Genomic DNA, 23630 nt, shown 5'->3' on the forward strand with positions numbered 1-23630 from the left:
ACTTCGCATTCGTTGCTTGGACAGCACGCCGTTACGCATTTGTAGCTACTCGTCCGCTCGCAGCGAGATGGTTCTATTTGATGGACTCGCCAAACTTTACTTAAATGTCTTCTATTTGTTTGCAACCGCGAACTAAATTATAGGCTCAAAATTCTTGCTAGAGCAATTTGGCATGTTGAAAACAGGCAGCAGCCAATCTTACGGATGCAGAAGAGAATTCAGAAAAAAGCTTTTCTGACTCAAAGTGGCATTCGCTTGGGACGAACTGCTCCAGGTGGTCCCAAGCGCTGACCTAGCTAAAGACGAGCTTCAGTGGTCACTAGAAGAATCAGAAGTTTGGGCATCACCGCAAGCCCAGCCGGAAGCGATGACCTACGTCGCCGTCGCCCGCCGTCAAGGTCCACTTCAGCGAACGCGCCACCGCCGCCGCCGCCACCAGCCCGCCTGGCCATCGCTCGGAGCATCTACCCGAGGAAAACGTACATTTGTCGCGCCCCCCGAACACCGGCCGATTTGCTATCACTACGACAAAGCCGGACATGTCTACCGCTGGAGCCCATACTGCAACTCGTGACTGCGAGGCTTCGCCGTGAACGCGCTGCGCCCACAGCAAGGGGAACGGCCAAGTGATATCGTCGACTACCTCGCCGCCACTCAGCGGAGCCCTCGACGACCATCCCGTTCGCCGTGACCAGGACGTTACCTGTCGCCGCAGCGCCGACCATACACAGGCCCAGACCGGGGCCGGTCCGCCAGCCCATATCCGGAAAACTAAAAGCAGCAACCGGTGGAAGCGTGGTTGCTGTACGTCAAACTGACCAAGATCCTCCGCCGCTGACGAAGATGCCGACATGGCTATTTCGACGACGTATCCACGAGACACCGCCATCCCGACGAAGCCTGGAAGCCAAGAATACTCCGAGAAAAAAAAGAGCTGACTACGCGACGTTCCATAAACACGTCAACACGACGCAGCCGTGATCCCACCCCAAGACCCGACTGCAACGCATGACAACGTACCGCCGAGCTCGACGTGCTTCTCGACGGCCACGAAGTCACCGCGCTTGTAGTCTCTGGAGCCGGCTGCTCCGTTATCAGTGGATTATTCGCTGCCGAGTTCAAGAAAGTCAAGACTGCATGGGATGGCCCTCAAATTTGGACAGCTGGATGACACCTCATAACGCCGACTGGAATCATCTGCACGGCAAGAATTACAGTTCATGACCGGAACTACTCTGCGACGTTCGTTGTCCTTCAACAGCGCTCGCGAGATGTAAATCTCGGCATGCACTTCCTGAACCAATACCGTGCAATCACTGACTTGAAGTCCAAGTCGATAACAGTATCCGGAGGTCAAGCGATGCCGTCAGATAGTGCTCCTAGTCACCATGCCTTGAATGTGCTTGAAGATCAAGTCGGCATCCCAACTGGATTTATTATTGTCATTTACGTCAGCACCGAAACACACGCAGACGCAGAACGCGTCATCGACGGCCACCAACGTCTACTGCTCGACTGTGAAATTGGCGTTGCAAAAGGGATCACTCGGCTGCACGGAGGACAAGCGAGAGTGATACTGACAAACTTCAGCAACGAATTCAAGCACACCAACAAGGGCACGACGATCGCATACATCGAGGAAATTGTATAAACCAGCAATGTATTTGTCCTCTGGTATCCTGCCGCATCTACCTGGACGACCATAGTTTCCGAAGCAGACTTCGACATAAATCGAAGACATCCCAAGAATAAGCAGCAACAGCTCAGAAGTCTGCTCCGACGATAAAAAGGCTGCTTTTCGACGTTATCGAAAATTCGTCAAAGACCAGTTGCAAAGCATCCCATAATAACGGAAGAGTGCGCTCGAGCACTCCACCAGAGCCCTTACCGAGTTTCGACGTTAGAACGTGAAGCTATCAGACAACGAGTCGATGAAATTCGGCGCGATGGCACCATCCAGCAGTCGAAAAGCCCGTGAGCATCTTCTGTAGTCTTGGTGAAGAGAAGAACGGGACAGGCGAAGAACGATTATCGCCGACTGAACAAAGTCACGAAGAAGAACGTATACCCCCTCAAATAGATAGACTACCCATTGGATCGGCCCTACAACGCGAAATACTCCTCGTCGAATGATCTCAAGTCTGGCTACTGGCGAAGAGAAGTCGACAAGTGAGTTCACGAATCGCCTTCACCACGCCAGACCGCCTCTATGAGTACAATGCCATGACATTCAGATTCTGCTCGGTGTCTGCAACGTTCCAGCGCCTGATGCACGCGGCACTAGCAGGATTGAAGTGGCAGACCTATTTTGTTTACGTGGATGACGTCGTCGTCGCCTTCGCCAGAAATCTTGACGATCACCTTAGGCGGCTTGCCATAGTACTAGAGGCCATCGTGTGAACAGTGCTTACTCTAAAGCCTGAAAAGTTGTGCTTCGCTGACGATGAGCTTCTGTTCCGGGGCACGTCATCAGCTAATATGGCGTTCGCCCCAACCAGCAGAAGACCGCTGTCATCGCAAAGTTCCAGCAGCCCATCGACAAGAAAGCAGTGCATAGATTCCTTGGCATGTGTGCCTACTACAGGCGCTTTGTCAAGGACTTTTCACGTAGCGCTGGGCCACTTACACATCTAACTAAATGTGATGTCAAGTTCAAGTGGGAAATGCCACAGGACGACGCATTTCAAGAAATCAAGTGACGGATGCTGTCGCCACCGGTACTTGCGCACTTCGACGAGGGCGCCGCTACATAACTCCACACTGACGCCAGTAGCTTAGGCCTCGGTGCCGTGCTAATCCAGAGGAAAGACGACCTTGAACGGGTGATAGCTTGCGCTAGCCAATCACTGCTAAAAACTTAAGGAAATTATTCTACAACCGAAAAGTAATGCCGTGCCATCATTTGGGCTACAGCGAAATTCCACCCTCACCTATATGGCAAACCGTTCAAAGTCGTCAGTGACCACAACGTGTTGTGTTGGCTAGCGAATTTAAAGGACCCTTCAGGATGGCTGGCGCGGTGGAACTTAGGATTGAAAGAATATGACATCACTGTAATCTACAAGTCCGGACGAAAACACTTTGTTCATTATTGCAACAGCGCAATCAAAATGACGATGGAGCGAAAGGACACAGGACGAGCGCTGACTCACAACTAAGTTTACTAAAGCACGCATCACCAAACTGTGGGTCAGCGCTCGTCCTGTGTCCTTTCACTCCATCGTCGTTTTTATCACACTGTTACCATTAAGAATGTATACCTACTGGCCCAACTTTACACTTAAAAACACTCTGATGCCGAATGCCTATCATGCATCCCCATTGACCTGCCAGCGCAAGACGACGAGGATGACGACCCCTTCCTTGGAATAATGAGCGCGGTAGACTTGGCCGAACAGCGACGAGGAGACCCGGAGCTAAACATTCCCGTCAAATATTGTGAAGATAACATCGACGTGGCCCCTAGGGCACATCAGCAAGTATTGTCTTCGTTCTCGCTTCAAAACAACCTGCTCGTAAAGACGTTCTCACCAGTCCGCGACAACTACTTCCTTTTTGTTCCCTCAGCAATGCGTCTACAAATACATCACGCTCTTCATGACGATCCGACCCGCGGGCACCGCGGATGCTCCCGGACGCTATCGAGTATACATGGAAAGGTATTAGTGGCCGCGCATGTCCGCCGACGTCGCCCGTTACGTCAAGACATGCCGAGACTGTCGGCGACGAAAGACACCGCCTACAAGGCCACCAGGATTACTACAGCCAATCGAGCTTCCTTGCCGGCCATTCCAGGAGATCGGGATGGATTTGTTGGAAGCATTTTGGACGTCAACATTCGGAAATAAGTGGGTCGTCGTGGCGACGGACTACCTCACGCATTTTGCTGAAACGAAAGCTCTGTCGAAAGGTAGCGCAGCCGAAGTGGCAAAATTCTTCGTCGAGAACAGCCTTCTGCGACATGACACCCCAGAAGTTCCCATCACCGACAGAGGAACGGCCTTTACAGCAGAGCCCACCCAATCCATTCTGCAATACAGCCAGACAAGCCACAGGAGGACAACTGCCTACCACCCACAGACGAATGGTCTTACGGAGCGCCTTAGCAAGACCCTAGCCAACGTGCTAGCAATCTACGTCGGCCTAGAGCACAAGACGTGGGATGCGGACCTGCCGTACGTAACCTTCGCTTATAACACGGCCGTGCAAGAAACAGCGCAAATGACGCCGTTCAAGCTGGTCCACGAAAGGAAAGCAACAATGACTCTCGACGCCATGCTGCCGCACGTCACCGATGAAGAGGATCTCAATATCACCGCCTATCTCCAGCATGCCTAAGAAGCAAGACAGCTCGCCCACCTGCGCATCAAGAATCAGCAGAGGATCGACAGCCGGTACTACAATCTCCGACGACGATATGTTGAATACGAGTCTGGCGACCGTATTCGGGTCTGGGCCCCAATCCGCCGGCGAGTGCTTAGTGAGAAGCTTTTACGCCGCTATTTCGGACCCTACAAGATCATCCGACGCATTGGCGCACTTGACTATGAGGTCGTCCCAGGCGGCATTTCGCTGTCACAGCGGCCCTACTGACGACCTTAAACCTTAAGCTGTTTTACCAGCGCTAACGAATTTTGTGACTTTGCATAGCTGAACGTTCGACTTCCTTTTTTTCGCACTGTACTACTTCGGACTTTGTTTCTTTCTTGTTTTGTTTAATAAGTGTCCTTTTGTTTTTCGCCCTCCTCCTATGTTTGTAGCATCGGGACGATACTTTTTGAGAGGGGGACATTGACACGTGTACTTATTTATCTTTTTCGGGTGACCTCTTCTACCGTCTAACAAATGTTATCGCTCTGCACCAGACGCCTCCGTATGTATCAAAAGTTCCTCGAATGTTATCGATAGTTCTACCTGCTGTCTGTCATCACTGAAGCTTGTGTAATCTGAATGCATTTGCGACGCGAATTATGCAGAGCTTTCCGGAAGACACGTCAGAACCAGCGATTGCTCTGGAATCTTCGATGACTCATGTATAAAAGCAGACACGCTTGACCTGCAGATCGGATTTCGACGATCGCCGACTGTGTTCGCCGCTACAATTGCGTTTTGAGTGTAACTTGTTCTTCTGGGCACAGGTTCGCCCAATAAAGAGTTAGTTTCGCGATTCACCGTTTTGCTACTGTGTTCTTTACCTTCACTACCGCGTGACAGTATTTCGAAGTGCGATAGTAATTCAATTGACTGAGCCTGGTATGCAGCAAAAATTTCCAATTCCCATTCAAAGTGCGAAAGATGTGCATGGTGCCCCCACCTGAGACAAGTTTTAGCTTCCGCCACTCTCATTTTCCTCTACCCTATCATTCACAGATTTGAATTATTTGCGTGTTTATATTACTCTATGCTCTCTTTCATTCTCTCTTTCTTTGTTTGGTAGTTACCAATGATAATTCGAGGCTAAACTTGGTATCCTCTTTCATCAATACGATAGTGTGTTCTCTTGAAGAATGCATGACACGTGTATTTTCCTGCAGGTGGTACAAACTCTCCGGTGGCACGAACGACAGCCGGGAGCCCCTTCACAGCAGTGGCCGTATAGCGGTCCACTCAGACACGCTCCTCATCCGCCATGCCAGTATCTCCGATTCCGGTCGCTACCTGTGCGTGGCGAACAACAGCCTTGCCTCGGAGCCGTTCACCGTAACGCTGAGCGTGCTGGGTGAGGATCATTTGGCGAGGTACTTGATGGAGCAGATAATGAATCTGTCGCGCTGTATCTCCGAACGGTAATAGGAAGAAATCATTGTTGAATAAAATTAGTGCCGTAATTCCTGGCCGGGTCTTCCCAAGCGTTAAAAAGAAGTTGTAGATGGCGCTGAGGCTCACCGCAAATCATAAAAGGAAAAGTAGCGATGTCAGTCTATGTAGAAGCATCAATATATTGTAAATTCTCACCACAGCACTGTGCTTTGTGCTATTGGCAACTATTCTGACATAGTTTTTAGCTTTGTCCTGTGTTGCTTTCCAGACAATATTATGATGGATTTCCGGATACCTTATTGGAGAAGTCTTCGTTATTTGTGCATTCTAATAAATTTTGCCTTATAAATTTACCTTAAAAATTATGCGAATCTGACGCCATGTGGGAATCGGGTTGTGCGAGGCATTATAAATTACTACTCAGGTGCTCTAAATTAACGTTTCAAGTTGTTTTGAACTGCACGAATTGCTTTCATTTAGTCACTGTTATTAAGCGTTTTGTGTCATGCTTTGCGTGTGTTCTGTTATGTCTTGTAATCCACACGACCTTGCGGTAGTTCGTCCTCCCCCTCAGCAAACGTCTGGGTTTGCGATAAGCGTTGCGTTCTTCGCTTTGCTCGATGCAACGTTATCGCTCCGCGTATTTGTGGCATACCGCTGCCTCGATTGGACAGTGCGTCCCTTCCTCCGCTTTTCTAAAGGCTGACGGCCACCAAACCGCTTTTCGCGAACGAGAAGACGACGCCCGCCTACCATCTGCGCCCTGGCGCCAGCTCGGGAGCCCGAAGGAAACATCGGCGATGAGATGCTCGCAGACATACTTCTACGAGCTGCCTGGACGAGAACACCATTGTGATGTTGCGGAGAACGAAGCTACGGGTCATGTAATTCCATGCTGAGCTGCTTTGGCGGAACCACGCCCCGCCTCTCTATACTCTCTCCTACTGCCAGCCAGTGATGCGGAGTGTGGAACGTGATACCCCGACGTCTACGGCAATGTCGCTTAAAGAGGCGAAGGATGCTTCTCCCCACTAATGGTGAATACAGCAATGGCGTTTTACAGCAAAGCTGTACAAGGTTAGCCGATTCGTCCGTCCGACCGTCTGTCGGATTGCCTGCACGCCGAAAGCTTCCCCAGTGCAACCTCACGCGCATGCGCGAAAAAAAAAAGAGACAGAGAGGCGCGCGATTAGGCAACACCACCTGTTTACTCCTGATCCATGACGTCACTATACCTGGCTAGAAATTTCCATTGAGAAGGCTGGTGTGATGAAAGCGGTGAAGTCTAGATCGCTGTTGCCTAATCGTGAACATTCGCATTAGATTCTATATCAATCGGGCCAGGTAACATGACGTCATGGAACGGAGTGAAAATGCCTCGTGCTATCTAGGGGCCGAATCGGTTGGGGAACCGTTCCTTTGGCCTCACCTGATTGGGCAAAATTTTGCTTACGTGACAGGTCGTCAGAGCAGCGAGCGGTATCGCATTGTTGAATACGTCACGCATCTGTCAGTCATCTTCAAAGAGAACCGGTCGTAGGAACCGGCGAAGGGGTAGTCCGCTTTGGGTTCCGTTGCTGTGGCTTGGCTGTGGGCTTGCGACCCTGGCCGCGCGCGCCGGTCGGGCGACCCTGGAGACACGCGGGCGTCGCGCGCGCGTGCGTTGGTTGCTTCGGAGGCTATTACTTGCCTTCGTCGTCTGCTTGGCGTTGCGGCGTTGCTCTTTCAGTATCAACCACGGCTGGAAGTGCGATACGCGTTCGAAGAAACGACGGATAATGAGTTGCACCGCCCCTGCCGGCTTTCTAAGTAGGCCTTTTGCAGGCTACGCTATCAAATGAAGCAGACTCGGGTGCAAGCGTACCAGTGGTCATTCCACGCAGAGGAAAGAATATTGCGCGCTGCGGTTCATCGCCACCGGCCTGCAGCTCCCAGAGGTCGGTCGCACGTGAAGCATTCATCGGAATGACCTAGTCCTCTCCTGCCGACACTGTCTACAAAGTTGCTCTCGCACTTACTGTGTTAGCCGGTAAGGGCTGAGTCAGCTTTCCCGTGACATCCGCTTCAAAGCCAGTGCCAAGGGGATATTTGCAAGGTGATATCGAGTTCCCCGTGCTATCGCCAGCGTGAATAGCTCGCAGATCGCCGTTAAGCAATCAGAAGGGTTCAAACTAGGCTGATTCAACGCTTCCTTCGTTCGGCTGATAAAACTATACAGTAACGATAGGAAGATATTATAGAGATATCTTATTTGGGTGCCCTTCTTTTTCTAGTTTGGGAGTGTAACACTTTGTTCCTCAATTTCACGGCACAGCACGCACCGTCACTCTTCGATTTTACTTCGCGCAGGCAATGCAGGGCCCGTGTATCGTAATGTTCGATTTCAAGTTCCATTGCTTTTATTACACGACGCGCCGTGGGGCAGATCGCAGGGCTAGCGGCAGCGCGGCGGTGAGTGAGTCATGTCCAAGCCGATGACGAAGGCGAAAAAAGAAGGAAAGTTGATATAGTCGGCTAGTAAAGGTGTCCTTAAGAACGAGTTCACGGTTTTGTCGCGCTCGCTACGTAAGAATTGCTGGCAGTGCATTCCTGTTGCGTGCATCGTGCGAGCTCCTGGTTGCAGGCGACGTATAGCGCTGCGCTCCGCCAACTCATTTACGCTGGCGATACCGCCTGTCGGCTGAGAATCAAAAAGAATGACATTAATAAATTACTTCTGCATTGCGTAAACGCCCGGAACCACAAGCTTATACTTCAGAACTGGCGTGTAATATTTTATTTATATTTTACATTTATTTAGCAAGCAGAAACGTTCTGCAATTCCTCGATTAGCGCGTCATGTAATGACGTACACTTCAGAGGTTGCACCCTCTCATCTATTGGTCGCGTCCTCCCCTTCTTCCACCGCCGGCTTGGCAGTGGCACATTTAGTAACGCAAGCGGCGAAGCGAACGGTTCGTATTCCGAACCGTTATAAGATTCGGCCCTAGGTGTTGTTGGATGAGCTGTGCCAGAAGTGACGTCGTTGCTCTCCGTCTCAGCCTAGCGCGCCCCGAAATGGGTAGGCAACGCGTCATACGTACTCCTGAGGAGCACAGTTTTCGATCGGCAACGCCGTGAGCAGAACCGGGAACGAGCTCATCTACGCCGTGCCGGTGCTGCAGCCCGGGCACAAGAACAGGCTCGTGCGGCCGAGCGCAAGCTGAAACGGTGTACCCAGGATCCGGCCGCCTACCAAGCCGTTGTTTTTAGTGAACCCTGTGGAGTAACCCAGGTATAAACACCGGGGCCGCACGTTCCAGCTTCGCTGGTTAACCATTCGTACGAAGGGCTCGGGCAGTGATTTTTCGTCATAGTTAATGGTCAGCTCTAGGTGGAGTGATGAAATTAGTAAATTTGCAGGCGCAAGTTGGAATCAGCTAGTGCAACACATGGGTAAATGTAGATCGCGGCGAGAGGCCTTCATCTTGCAGTGGAATACCGAATAAGCTGATGATGGTGACTAGTAGCTTGAAATGCGGTGCAATAACTCCTAACAGGTGACGTTCTCCAGTCTTGTTTAATAACTGTAGGCAAGCAGAAAGCTAGCAGACATATTCTATCCAAAGACATATATCTAGGGCGAGGAATCTTTTGTATAGTCATGCCAATGGATATAGTTACCGTACTGTAAGGCATATTTAAAATGAAGCGATTTTGCAATGGGTTTTGCGAAGCAGTGGTTTTAGCAAGTGCTGACTTCGTGGTGATGTTTCACGTGCAGCGATGGCGGTAACTGATTTTCGCATCTGGGGGCTTCTGGTGGCAGACTGAATTATTGTTAGCGCTAGGTTAATCAGGTCATTTGAAAACCATGTTACACAAGGTAGTTAGATAATGCTTTTGTAAGCTTCCTTCTTTTTTAACACTGTGCTCTATCAAAATAAAAAATAGTCATGCAGGTCAGCGGGACGTCCCTGTATTTTCACATTCTTATTTTTCCGCGGTTTACGCCGCGCGTGCGATTTTTAGGGGGCCTTCAACAACCCCGAATGCACAAAAATCGCGCGCAGGTATCGGCCGGTTGATCTGTTGGCGCACCTGCTTGTAGCACGTAGGAAATCACAAGTTCGAAATGGTAATGGGAGAAGCTAGTTGGTGGCCGTTCATGCTTTATTCTCATACCAGTTGTAACCTTGCGCACCATTTGCTTGTCCGTGTTTTCTCTGCCCGTCTTTTTCAGTTTGTACATAGGGCAAGAAGACAGTAGCAATTACGAGCAAAACATACCATCTGAACGAGGCGCAGCAACGTTTCTTTGTTCTATTGTGAGCCAAAGCGGCTTGCTCAGAGGCGTGTCAGATGATTCATACAATCGTTTTACCCCGGGGCATGAAGGCAGAAGATTTAGATATGAATATAGATAAGAACCAATTTGCGCCTGCCAATTGAGGCCCCACTTGGTTCCAACAGAGAAGGTGCCTGGCCTTTAAAGGCCTTGTACCTTTTATTTAGAATTGTAAAGTACTTTCAGTGAATCCATAAATCAATTCTATTACAATTATAGATATGGTTCCGAGTACTAGGGTTTCATTTGATCGACAGAACCTAGTACACAAGCTGAGAGCCTGTGAAAGTCAGGCAGCGTTCTTTAGGGTAATATGTATGCTGGTTTTCCCGTGAAGAAAAGCGACCAGGAGAAAGAGGACGAGGTGTGCTCCTTACTGCAGGCAAGCCTAGCCTTGTAAAATTTGGCGGCATTTTTTCTGCCCGAGTATCACCTATCAAACGCCGTAGGGTCTTAAGCTAGTCACAGTCTATTTGGTGACAACAGTTGGAATTACACAGAACTTGACACGGAGCATGACACGTTGCGCGTTATCCATACCACGTACACTCAAACGGCTCCCCATTCCCACTACAACCCCGCATCACAGAGAAATTTCAGCAGGAGGCTAAGCACATCTCCTAAATATCCAACGTATTCACGGATACAACAACGACAACAAAAAATGACGCGCCATGCCGGCCGTGCAAAAGTGGATGTCCAGCGAAGCTGTTGAAAACCACCACTACAACTGCTAAGGGGGGTACGCAATACTTTATTGCTCAATGCCTGCTCCGGCACATTAGTCAGCCACAGGAGAATGCGGACGTGCGGACTTCCCCTGCGCTTGAATTCGACGGCAGTACGACCATCGGAAGCAGGCCACCGCTTGCGGTAGTGCCATTTTTTTCTTTTGGCTGCTACTCGTATTCATGCCGCTCCTCGGCAGCCCTAAATGTGCGTTGGCTGCCCATGAAGGTGCTGCAGCAAAAATTAAATCAGTTGCTTGGTGGGTTCTCCTACATATTAAAGGCTAGTGACTTCGCTCCCCACGTCGCAAGCTGCCGTCACCGCGGCAGTTCGCCCAACAGTATTGTTTACCGGAAAACGTATGCGGGGCTTCACGTTCTTAGCAGGAGCACCTTATCATCAATTATGGGGTTTGGATGCTTGTATTGCCCTTGTTCCTTATAGAAACAGATGCTGTGCTGTATGTTGTATTCGTGATAGCAAGGAATGTATGCACTTCTCGCTTGAATCACTGGTTGTTTCCTTTTTTTTCGTGAGGACGACGCCACAAGAAATTCCGACCATCAAGAGGTTAACACCTTTGCTGTAAAATGTGATGAATTCAATACTTGTGTATCAGCTTTCATGGCAGTTTACAACAGGAAGAAGGCGCGGGCTCCATCGTGACAAGCCCTGGCACGGGGTTGTTTATGTAGGGGCAGCAATTGAACATTTATGAACATTAAGCAATAAAAGTACCAAAGTCTGTAGACGTAACTGCACCGTAGTCGCCTAACGTCAGCTACTTCGCATCCCATAGTCGGTATGCGATTCAGCTCCCGGGAATTTGGAGCGTCTTGTCAATGCGCGTACTGTACACGTGCCGCTGCGTTCTTTGTTCGCACGCGTGTGTGCGCGCGCGCAGGCGCCCTCACACCTGGGCATTAAATCCCTTTATAACCAGGAATACCTACGCGAGTTCGTGAATTTTTCCCTTTGGATGAGCAGAGAAACTGTCTCCGCGGTATATTTTCTCCTACAGTTCATGGTTGGGCGTTCTGCTGCTAGCACGAGGTGCGCTTCCAGGCTGCTGTGGTCGCACTATAATAACGATGGAAGGAAAAAAAAACTTTTTTGACTGACGTGCTTGATGAAAAAGCATTTGTACCACAATACTACGCGCCACAGTAGTCCGGGCACAAAAGATGACGACAACACGCCCAGCACGCTGAAGGTGCGCGAGCAGTGTAACCCCGGAATCAGGCTTCCGCCTGGTTGAATGGGCTCGACTAAAATATTATTTCTGGACGCCAGGCACCAGCGTCTGTCTAGTTTATCTTCACCCAAAAATTGGTCACTTCGGACTTTGAGTCATCGCTCCCAGCTCCTGGTGCATCAGCCGCTTCGCTGGGCCTACTGCCGCAAGGATCTCGAGCCCCGCTGTCTTTGCAGTCCGCCTCCTATCCTTTGAGCCGTGGCCTCGTATTTTCCCAAACAAGTACTGCCGTCAGCGCCACTGCCCCGCGATGCCTAGGTCACCACTCTCAAGCTCTCGGAGTTCTGGTCGTCGGACTCGCAACTTTGTTTCATTACTATCGAACCATTGTTTCGTTGCCACCACCTCAGTTGGCAATTGACCATGTCCGGCCACGTCGTTGGAGCGCTTCAACCTACTACTTCTGCGACTGTTCACTATGTGCTATGCTCCCCGCCCGTCGACCACCCGTATGACCTTAAGGTCCCACTCATCCAGCGCACAATTGAAAAGGAGCAGCATCGACTACAGCAACTTCTTCCATTGGAGGAGCTCGGCGGCCGCAAAGCTACCCGCTTATTGCCTAGCATGCTCCTTGAACCGACAGCGCATTCCTCCGGGAACGTTTCCTACCACGTCTTAATGTTTGACAGTATAATCTGTGGCTCAGTTGGCCGACAAGATTATGTATGTTGGTTTTCCATCCGTGGCCACAGTTCATCGCCCTCCTGACCCTTCGCCCCACGGCACAGCCGGTGGCGACAGCTATGCGCGTCTTCTCGAAGCTAATGACGAGCTCACACGGCAAGTAGCCCGACTGACAGCTGTCGTCGCTGCTATCCAAACACGCCGGCCGCGTTCTTCGTTACGACCTCGGCGCCCCAGACCCGGTCACTCTGAACGCCGTTCTGCTTCTCCCGTTACTCTTTGCTGGTACGAGCGTCGCTATGACACTCGCGAAAACCAATGCCGCCAGCCCTGCTCCTATGGCGCAAACGGCTGGACCCAACACTGACGACGACCGCTGTTCCTGGCCCCAGATAAACTCGCCTTTTCCACGTCACAGACAGCGTCGCCAAAGTCCGTTATCTCGTCGGCAGTGGCGCCGAGATTTGCGTCATTCCTCCTACGTTGGCTGAGCGCTGCCATCCTCCCGACTAGCCTCCTTTCACCATTTCAATGGATCGACCATCCGGATTTACGGACAAATGTCGGTGACTCTTGACACAGGCCTCAGACGTGGCTTTCGCTGGATCTTTGTCATCGCAGGCATTCGCCAGCCTATTACCGGAGCCGACTTTCTTTTGCACTACCATCTCGTCGTCGACATGCGGCACAGTCGCATTTTGGACGCCGAGACGAGCTTAACCGTCCAAGGAGTTTCCTGTTGCACCCACCGCTTCGGCTTTTGCGGACGCACATGGCCGTTCCCCACACTCGGTCAGCCATCCTTGCCGAGTTTGCGGACGTCTTGCAACCCCCCTTCTTTCAGTCCTCAATCGCTCACGGCATGGTACATCGTATCGTCACCACTGGCCCTGCCGTGTTTGCTCGGGCTGGTCGCCTAGCACCCGATCGCCTAGCTGTCGCCAAAAAGGAGTTTGAACACATGCTTGACCTTGGCTTCATTCGTCCCTCTTCCGGTCCTTGGGCCTCGTCACTCCATATGTTGCCCAAGAAGACCGGTAACTGGCACCCCTGCGACGATTACCCTGCTCTCAACAAGGGCACTGTTCCGGACCGGTACTCAGTACCTCAATTTCAGTACTTTACGTCGGCACTGCACAGCTTCACCAACTTTAGCAAGGTCGACCTGGTGAAAGCCTACCACAGATTCCTGTGGAACCCTTAGATATTCCGAAGACGGCCATCATAACACCTTTCAGCCTGTTCGAATATCTGCACATGCCTTACGGCTTCGCAATGCGGCCCGAACCTTTCAGCGTTACGTTGAATATGTATTACGTGTCTTGTCGTGCTGGTTTGCCTACCTTGACGACACATTTGTCTAACGCACCACTACTGAATATCACAAGCTCCATATACGTCAAGTGTTCGCAAGACTCAGCAAGGTTAGTCTTGTCGTTAACGGTCTGAAGAGCGAATTCGGCGTTACGGAGTTCGATTTCCTCGGCCAACCCGTCAATGCACACGGCACTCGCCCACTCCCGACCCGCGTCACAGCGATCCGTGAGTTTCCTGAGGCATCCGTCACCAGGCGATTGAGCGATTTCTTGACCGCGCGAACTCTTGCAGCCGTCTCATTCCTCGCTGTGCCAATGTACGCAGCGTCTACACGACCTTCTCTCAGTCCACAAGATTCCAAAAACTCCCGTGGCCTCGAACGACGCCGCTGACTGCGCAGTTAGAGGCATCAAAGACGTCATTGCCTGCGGCATTCTTCCAGAAGTTCTTTGCTCGTGCTTGGCAGCCCATCGCCTTCTTTTCCTGGAAGTTTACGCCCCCTAAGTGCCTCTACAGCACTTTCGGCCGAGACCTGCTCACCATCTATACGGCTCTGAAGCACTTTCTACATTTTCTTGAGGGACGCTTTTTTCATGTTGTTACCGACCATAAACCACTGACTTACGCCCTAGAGTCCAGCAGCACCTACTAAGCTCCCCGCGAAATAAGACAGCTCACCTTCATTTTTGAATTCACCACCGACATTCGCCACGTCAGCGGAAATTTCAACGGTGTTGCCGAGGCACTTTCTCGCGCCGCCATCCATGCAACAGACCACGGCCGACCGGTCATCGACTTCACAGCGATCGCTACCGCCCAGAGTGTCGACGCCAAGGTCCAACTGATTCGCAAGAACGGCATTTATCTGTTGTAAGAAGATAACTTGCATCCTCAATGCGACGTTCCCCTCGTTTGTGATACGTCGAGCGGACGTCCTCGTCTTTACGTGCCTCGCCCATAGTGCCGGGGCGTCTTTGATATCCTCCTTGATGCCCTCCATTCTTTGGCTCGTCCCGGCATTCGCATAACACAGTGACTCGTCAGTATCAACGTACACGTTGGTCGCTGGTCACGCGCGTGCCCTAACTGCCAAGAGTCTAAAGTGCCTCGCCACACTGCGACTGCTCTTCGCACATTCCCGTCCCCGGACGCCCGCTTAAGCCACCTCCACGTTGATACTATTGGCCCCCTTCTGCCCTGTGGGAACCGTCGCTATCTGTTAACCTGCCTTGACAGGTTCACCAGATGGCCTGAACAGTGGCATAGTCAGAAATTTCGTTCGGGCGGGAAGGCAGGGGGGGGAGGGGGGGCTCACGTTGCAGTTCGCCCTCCTCCTCATAGGATTTGCCGGGGGATCGAATACAGGAATAATAACTGCATTGCCGTTGCGAAAGTTGCTGCAAACGAATTATTGAAGACTACGCACTGCCAAGTGTGATGTGTGTAGTGCGCGACATGGTGCGGTGGTCGGGACGGACAGAAACAGACGACAAGGAGTGCGAGCGCCGAGGCGAATACCGTGCCGGAGGGGGAATCGACGACGCCGAAGAGCGTCCGGCACGTGAACGCGCGGCGAAAGAAAATAAAGCAAGAGTAAAATGCCAAACAATTAGGAGAGACCACGGAGCGTCCAACAGCCAATCAGAAAACGACTAATCGGCCAGAGTAGAAGAAAAAGCGGGGCGCGCTGGCAGAAGGGGGGAGACGCCGGGAAAGTTCCAGGAAGCGACGCCAGGAGAAGGTCGGCCACCCGACCGGGAGTTGAAGACGGGTTCCGCACCCTAGCCACCAGGACTTCACCCGACCGGGGCCTCCTGCCGACCTGTTCCTGCGCTTCGCCAGTCTACCCGAGCGTGCCGCCAGCTGCTCAAGGCCGGCGAACTTCTGTGCCCGTCGGCAGGACGAGAGCAGTCGGGCTACGGGCCCGAGTTCTACGCCCAGCTGCCCGGCCAGAGCGCCGCCGCCGTGTGCTGGTGCCGCCGAACCGCCTGCTTCTATCTCCAAGCCAGAGCAAGGGCGCTCCAGTTGCCCAGTCAACCATCCTATACCCCGACCTTTGGTGAGACCGGCGCAACTCATTTCATCAACTTTTCGCCGCCTCTCCACGTCGAGACTTATACGTCCCTGCCGTCGTGGCAAGCCCGGAGACGCGCACTAGCTAACGTCATACTAGCCCCATGTGTGTTTCTTGAAGTTAGAAATAGAAATAGAAAGCAAAAGATAAACACTCAAACAGACATCATTGTTTGAGTGTTTATTTTATGCTTTCTATTTCCTTCTATTTATTTTAAGCCTCTTTCTAGTTTCATTAAAAGTTTGTGTGTGTTCTCAAAACCGATGGCTTTGTCCTCAATTGTATTCTCGGAGGCTCCGCCTAAGAGAACCGTCAGAACCTTTCAGTACAAGAACCTTGCTTCACACAAGACAAGTAAAATATGTATTTTTTCATAAAGAACGTACACTTATGTCCAAAAAATTGTTCCAGAAATAACTAATACCAATGCTTCCATATTTTTGTCTATTTAATAAGTAAAGAATATTTCACACGAACTTTAGAACTATATCAGTTCGAAACCAGCAAACCAGTGCATGCCGCTGATATGAAAAACTTAAAATCTATGAAATGAACAAGTTGACAAATGTTTCAATAAAACTTTGTCAGCCAAGGTCTTTGTTTACATTTTTGCACATATACAACAGCCAGGGAAGAATCTCACTGACGCTGTCATTTGTTCCAATCTATTGCCCCGGAAAAACTGCCACCCGTCGTGTATTCTGAGCAATTGCACCGAAATTATAGGCGCAACAGACAGCACATATAAAAGCAGGAGTTCTGCAAAAGATATGAGTGCGAGTCAAATGAAAGTGAGCCAACACGAATATATGACAAACGGGTTACTTTTTTAAACGTAGTCTCCATGAGCATTAAGACAGTTGTCCCTCTGACTAACGAGTCGCGTGATTCGTGTCTCGTAAAACTCCTTCGGTGTCTGCTTCAAAAAGTCTGTAACGGACTCTTTGACGTCATCGTCCGACACGAATATGGTTCCCTTCAGTTGTTTTTTCAATTGCTCCAAAATGAGGAAGTCACAAGGAGACAGGTCTGGGCTGTATGGTGGATGTTGCAGCGTTTCTCAATTGAGCTTTGTCAGTTTTGTATTAACCACATCAGAGACGTGGGCACGGCCATTGTCGTGGAGCAAGATGATCAATTTTCCACGTCGTTGGTTCTTGATTTCGACACGCAGACGATCCAGCGTTTCACAATATCGGAAACGTTTGATAGTCCCTCCAGGTTTATCAAATTCTATCAGTAATGGCCCCTGACGATCGCAAAAAACGTCAACAACACTTTTCCGGTGGAAATGACGGCCTTTGCTTTCTAAAGGGGTGGTGAATTCGAATGTTTCTACTGTAAGTTCGATGTCGTGTTTAAGGCTCGTAGTTCAATGATTCGTTCCCGGTCACAATTCCAGAGAAGAAATCGTCACCCTCATTGTGATACTGGATCAAATGAGTCAAGGCAGCGCCGAACCTCTCTGTCTTCTGGCGGTGGTTCCAAATCTTGGGCAACCATTGCGCACGCAAAAGCTCATAACGGAGATGTTAATCAATTATGGTGTGAACGGAACCGTGATTGATGTTCGCACGCTCTGCCAGTTAGTTCATCGATACTTAGCCTCCGTTATTGTATAATCAGCTTTTCAACATTTGCAATTGTGTTGGGGGTAATTGCATGGCGGCTTTGACATGGTCTTGGATTGCCTTTGCAACTTTCACGTGCCTCTTTGAACCGTTTGCTCCAACGTTTCACAATGGCCAATGAAATGCAATGTTCAACGTACACGGCAGCCATACGTCGACTAGTTTATTTTGAGGAACCACCTTCAGCTGTCGAAAACCTCATGACACGGCACTGTTCAACTTTTGGAGTGTCCAGTATGTCAAGCAACCATGTTCAACCAAGTGTACGAAAGCATTAAAGAACCTTGATCCTCCTACCTGCGTGTAACTTTTGTAAATGAGAGATGCTTGTGTGCCACAGGCATGCTTCGCAGATAATGAAAAGAGCCATTATTGCGCGGGGTTGGTTGGCTCACTTTCATTTGTCACGCAGTCGTGGATTAGAAATGCAAAGGTACAGCTTGAGAAAGAGCAGAAAAGTGTCCCTGGAAACAAAGTTCACTGCACGTATACCCAAAACCTCGGAATAAGATATTTAAATATAGGTATAAGTCTCCAATAAATCTACGCATCTAAGAAAAAGTCATGGTATATAATGCATCAAACAAGGCAAATAAACATGATGCGCAAACACAGGTTAACGGATCACAGAATCCTAAGGCTCGCCCCTCCTCCCTCGACTCCCCCCCCGATGTATCGCCCGCGACGGAAGGCGGCGCGCTTCCTCATCGCTTTTCTCCCTTGCGCACACAAGACGAACCCACCATCGCCGGCTCACCTATGCCACCCCCCCCCCCCTATCACACGCACATACAGCATGCGGCGTGCAGACACGGTGTTATCGCGCTTGGAGTTCATACGGAACATGAAGGCGACATGAGATCGGAATGCTGTAATAAGAATATCCGGCAACTGAATAGTCCCGTGGGCCATTATTTTCACAAAAGGAGAAGTAACAAAATCCAACTTTCACCATGCGACAGTTCGCTGCGCTACAAAATGTCTTTTTTTTTCTTTTGTGGGGCGCGGCCACCGAAATGAAAAAAACGCAAGGAAAGCATGTTGATCATAGTCGAATGACTACTTTGAGCAGCACCTAATGTCGCTACCGAAGGAATATCGAAGAAAACGTGGTATTCCTAGTAAACAGGGAACCATACGCATATTGCTCGGTATCGGGCGGCCGACGACACAAAACTTAACTTTCCGGAGAGGTTGCACCCAAGCGAACGCTTTGCAATCCATCGAGTCCCAGCAGTGGTGGCAGTGGGCGACCATTGTTTGTTTTTCTCGTCTGCTAGTCAGAAGGCGTACAAAACTCTGCCAGGCGAAAATCCAGTAGGGCATAGAAAACGAACGCGCACCCAAGTGCGCAGCGCGGTGGTCGGGACAACACGAGAAAAACGCATGCGGCCTGGCTGGCTCTGGCAGGCCTTGGGTAGCGAGAACAAGAAAATTGAAGAGCCTTATTGTGTCCTCGCGAATGAAAGTCCAAGTAGAAAAATAAATGAGAACGCAGTTACATTTGCTGGCTTTAGTCCCTTGACATGGATGCTTTGGCGCAGGTGAAAAAAATTTTGATATTTTTTTTCTGTGACATGACGGCATAGATGAACCACCACAGTGCTTCGTCTGATCGGACCTCGCTTCGCTTTTTGTCAACTTGTCTGATAGTGTATTGATTTTGCTTGTCTCGTTGTATGTTACGATGTGCGACACTAAAAAATTCAATGCACCTTTGGCGTCAAATGTTTATAACAACATTAAACCCACAATTTTCCAGAAGTGAATATCTCAAGCCCCACTTTAGAAATGTCAATGCACCTTTCGCATGAAAAGTTTATGGTAACTTTATACCCATAAAGCTTAGGAACGGAAATCCATCCGCTCCATAGATTCCGTGGCCTCCGGGAGATGCCACGACGAGCCCGCTCGCCACCAAAATGCCCTTGAAAGTTTGTGCCCGGATGGGGCTCCTTGCGTTGTGTACTCCCGCTGCCTGGGCTTTGCCGCGGAATCCAGCCCGGCGAAATCCAGGATGATTTCCGCCACCGGGGGTTGTTTTGGTCCGTGGTGCACGGACAAGTCGAAAAAGTTTCGAGGGCCTCATAAGCCCCCCTCCCCCCCCCCCCCCCACTCCTGGCTACGCGCCTGGTCCTGAAGCGATGCCCCTCCTGGACACCATGGCCGAGTCCACTGCTCGAGCACTCATTACACTCTGGGTTAGACGCTACAGTGTCCCTTCCGCCATTACGACTGATTGTGGTCATCAATTGGACTCAATAATTGTTCGACAATTTATCTCGGCTACTCGGTATCAATGATATTGTTGCGTGTGGAAAGACACCAACCGAAGAGGCTATTTACAGGCTATTTACACTGGAGCCAGGCAGCTAGGCCGACACTCGCTAGCGCCAAGCGCACCGACCAAATTCATCGTCGTTCTCGCGGCGGTTCGTCTCTTGAGCATCGCTCGATGATATCGTAATACTACCCCGCGGCGGCAAAAGCACCGCCACGGAGCTGTTAAATATCCAAGGCGCGTGGAGAGTTGTAGGGCTTGAGTCGAGCGACGTGGAAATGTCACTGGTTATCACAGCGGAGAACGTAGAAGGCGTGGCTGGAACGATTTCATAAGGCATATTGGTCACTTTGCGGAGCACGCGACATGGGCCTGTGTAACAAGAAAGCAGTTTTTCACAAAGGCCAACTTTGCGCTAAGGTGACCAAAGCAACACGAAGCTGCCGGGCACAAAATGGACATCACGGTGACGGAGGTCTTGAGACACTTGTAGACGAGCGCGCGCAAGTTGGCGGGCATGGTCAGCATGGGCGATTGCATCACGGGCATAATCGCTAGTTGAAGCTGTGGCAGACGGAAGCACAGTGTCCAGTGGTAGCGTTGGTGCGCGGCCATATAAGAGGTAAAACGGGGAAAAGCCAGCAGTCTCGAGACGGGAAGAGTTGTATGCAAAGGTAATGTAAGGCAGAGCCACGTCCCAGTCACGGTGGTCGTCGGAAACGTATTTGGATAGCATGTCTGTAAGGGTGCGGTTCAAGGGCTCAGTGAGGCCGTTCGTTTGGGGTCGGTAGGAGGTGGTAAACTTATGCCGTATTGAGCAGGCATGCATGATGTCGTCGATAACTTTGGCCAAAAACGTACGGCCATGGTCTGTTAGCAATTGACGCGGAGCACCATGTATCAAAATGATATCATATACGAGGAAGTCCGCAACATCTGTTGCGCAACTGGTCGGAAGAGCACGGGTTACGGCGTAGCGGGTCGCGTAGTCCGCCGCGACTGCAACCCACTTGTTTCCTGATGTAGATTCCGGAAATGGGCCGAGAAGGTCTAAGCCGACACGATGAAAGGGCTCGGCAGGGATGTCAAGCGGCTGCAGGTAACCAGCGGGGAGCTGGGAAGGCTTCTTGCGTCGTTGGCAAAGTTCACAAGCGGCGACGTAACGTCGTACGAAACGGGCCAAGCCCGGCCAGAAAAAATGGCGACGTACACGGTCATAGGTTCGAGATACGCCGAGATGTCCTGCCGTTGGTGCGTCGTGGAGCTCTTCTAGAACGGTGGAGCGGAGGTGTTTAGGTATTACAAGTAGGAACTCAGAGCCGTCCGGATGAAGGTTACGACGGTACAGAGTACCGTCGCGGATGACGAAGAGGCGTAGAGTAGCATCGGCCGGAGAGTGTTCAAAACGGTTGATGAGTGCTCTGATGTAGGCGTCACGGCGTTGCTCGTCGGCGAAATGAAGCAGCTGTGATACAGAGAATAAGAAGCACTGGTAATATTGGAGGAGTCAGAGTCGTCAACAGGGTAACGCGACAAGCTGTCAGCGTCTTGGTGCAGGCGGCCAGACTTGTACACCACGGAATATGAAAATTCTTGTAGCCTCAAAGCCCATCGACCAAGCCTACCCGTAGGATCTTTTAGCGATGACAGCCAGCAGAGAGCATGATGGTCAGTGACTACGGAAAAAGGGCGAGCGTAACGGTAAGGACGGAACTTCGCAACCGCCCAGACAACAGCAAGGCATTCTCGTTCCGTAATGGAATAGTTGCGCTCCGATGATGCTAGGAGGCGGCTCGCATAAGCAATAACGCCATCCTGGCCACGCTGACGCTGGGCTAAGACGGCTCCTACGCCATGACCGCTGGCATCTGTACGCAATTCTGTAGGGGCATCAGGGTGGAAGTGCGCGAGAATGGGTGGTGAAGTTAGAAGAGTGACGAGACGGGAGAAGGCGGCGGCTGCTCCAGTGCCGCACGAGAATCGTACGCCTTTCTTCAAAAGATTAGTTAGGGGTCTAGCAATTGTCGCAAAATCTGGTACAGAACGACAAAAGCACGAGCATAGCCCTGCAAAACTTCGAACGTCTGCGGCTGTCTTCGGCACCGGAAACTCTCTGACAGCGCGAGTTTTGCCGGGATCAGGCTGTACTCCGGAAGCCTCAACTAGATGGCCGAGAAGATTAATTTGTCGGTGGCCAAAACGACATTTGGACGAGTTAAGTTGCAGCTTCGCCTTTCGAAATACATCAAGTATAGTTGTGAGACGTTCAAGATGAGTGTCGAACGTTGGCGAGAAGACGTGGCGTCGTCGAGGTAGCAGAGGCATGTGGACCATTTGAAACCTTGGAGCAAGTAGTCTATCATACGCTCGAACGTGGCAGGGGCGTTGCATAATCCAAACGGCATTACTTTAATTTGGTATAGGCCATCAGGTGTGATGAACGTGGTTTTTTCTCTTTCCATATCGTCAACAGCAATCTGCCAGTATGCTGAACGAAGATCAATAAACGAGAAATAGCTGCAACCGTGCAGGCAGTCAAGAGCGTCGTCTATACATGGGAGCGGGTAGACGTCCTTCTTAGTAATGTTGTTCAGATGACTGTAGTCTACACAGAAGCGCCACGTGCCGTCCTTCTTCTTAACCAACACCACAGGTGACGCCCAAGGACTCGAAGAAGGCTCAATGATGTTTTTATCTAGCATTTTGTTGACTTCGTTAAGAATTACTCGGGGTTCCGACCCAGAAACTCGATACGGTCGTCGGTGAATAGGCATTCGTAGCATTGCCAGTAAGAATCCGATCCTTGACCGCGAGCGTCTGGCCTAAAGGGCGATCGTCGATGTCGAAAATGTCTCGGTAGGACGATAATACTTGGCAAAGCTCTTCAGCATGCATAGAGGACAAGTCCGCCACAACCATTTTCTTTATATTGGGAACGGCACCCGAGACTGGCGGGAGGGGCATGCTAAGCTCGCGAGAACCATTGTTCGATAACGCTGCCACGTATTGGTCGCCGAGAGAATCAACGGTGGCAAGGCAAATACCTTGCGGTAGAATTCGCTTTGCCAATCCAAAGTTACAAACAGGCATACGAGTACGGTTCCCAGTAATATTAAGTATATTGTGAGGCACTGTAACGTCATACCTTATTGGAATGTCGGGCAGAGGAGTGACGAGGTACTCCCTATCAGGAACTGGTGGCAACGACAACAGTTCAATGTAGGCTATTGACTTTGGCTGCAGGCGAAGAAAGCCGGCGGGACGTAAGCGGCAGTGGGGTGCGTCAGAAGGTTCTGTGATCATCGGCAACACAAGGCGAAGGGTACTGGAAGAGCAGTCAATAAGAGCAGAATGTGCGGAGAGAAAATCGAGGCCGAGAATGAGGTTGTGGGGGCAATGAGCAATTACGGTGAAGAGGACAGGAGGGCGGCGGCCGGCGATGCTGACACGTACCTTACATTTGCCGATGATAGGCACAGTACCGCCATCCGCAACGCGAACGACGCGTACCGACGCTGGGGTGATGAGCTTGTTCAGTCGTCGTCGGAAGGCAGCACTCATAATAGAAAGATGTGCTCCTGTATCGACGAGTGCCGTGACAGGATAGCCGTCAACGTCAACGTCAAGAA

At 50.8% G+C, this 23630-nt stretch overlaps 1 protein-coding gene across 2 annotated transcripts in view; it reads left to right on the forward strand.

Moving 5' to 3' along the window:
- The window catches only part of LOC126529843 (cell adhesion molecule Dscam1-like), a 1068543-nt gene that overhangs the window by 416126 nt on the left and 628787 nt on the right, over positions 1-23630 (forward strand). For both annotated transcript variants that reach the window (XM_055070116.2, XM_055070117.2), the window contains exon 9: positions 5535-5719. In XM_055070116.2, coding sequence (XP_054926091.1) covers positions 5535-5719 — 185 coding nt within the window. The remainder of the gene's footprint in view (positions 1-5534; positions 5720-23630) is intronic.

This window comes from Dermacentor andersoni, chromosome 5 (genome assembly GCF_023375885.2).
Source record: "Dermacentor andersoni chromosome 5, qqDerAnde1_hic_scaffold, whole genome shotgun sequence".
Classification (NCBI taxonomy): Eukaryota; Metazoa; Arthropoda; class Arachnida; order Ixodida; family Ixodidae; genus Dermacentor; species Dermacentor andersoni.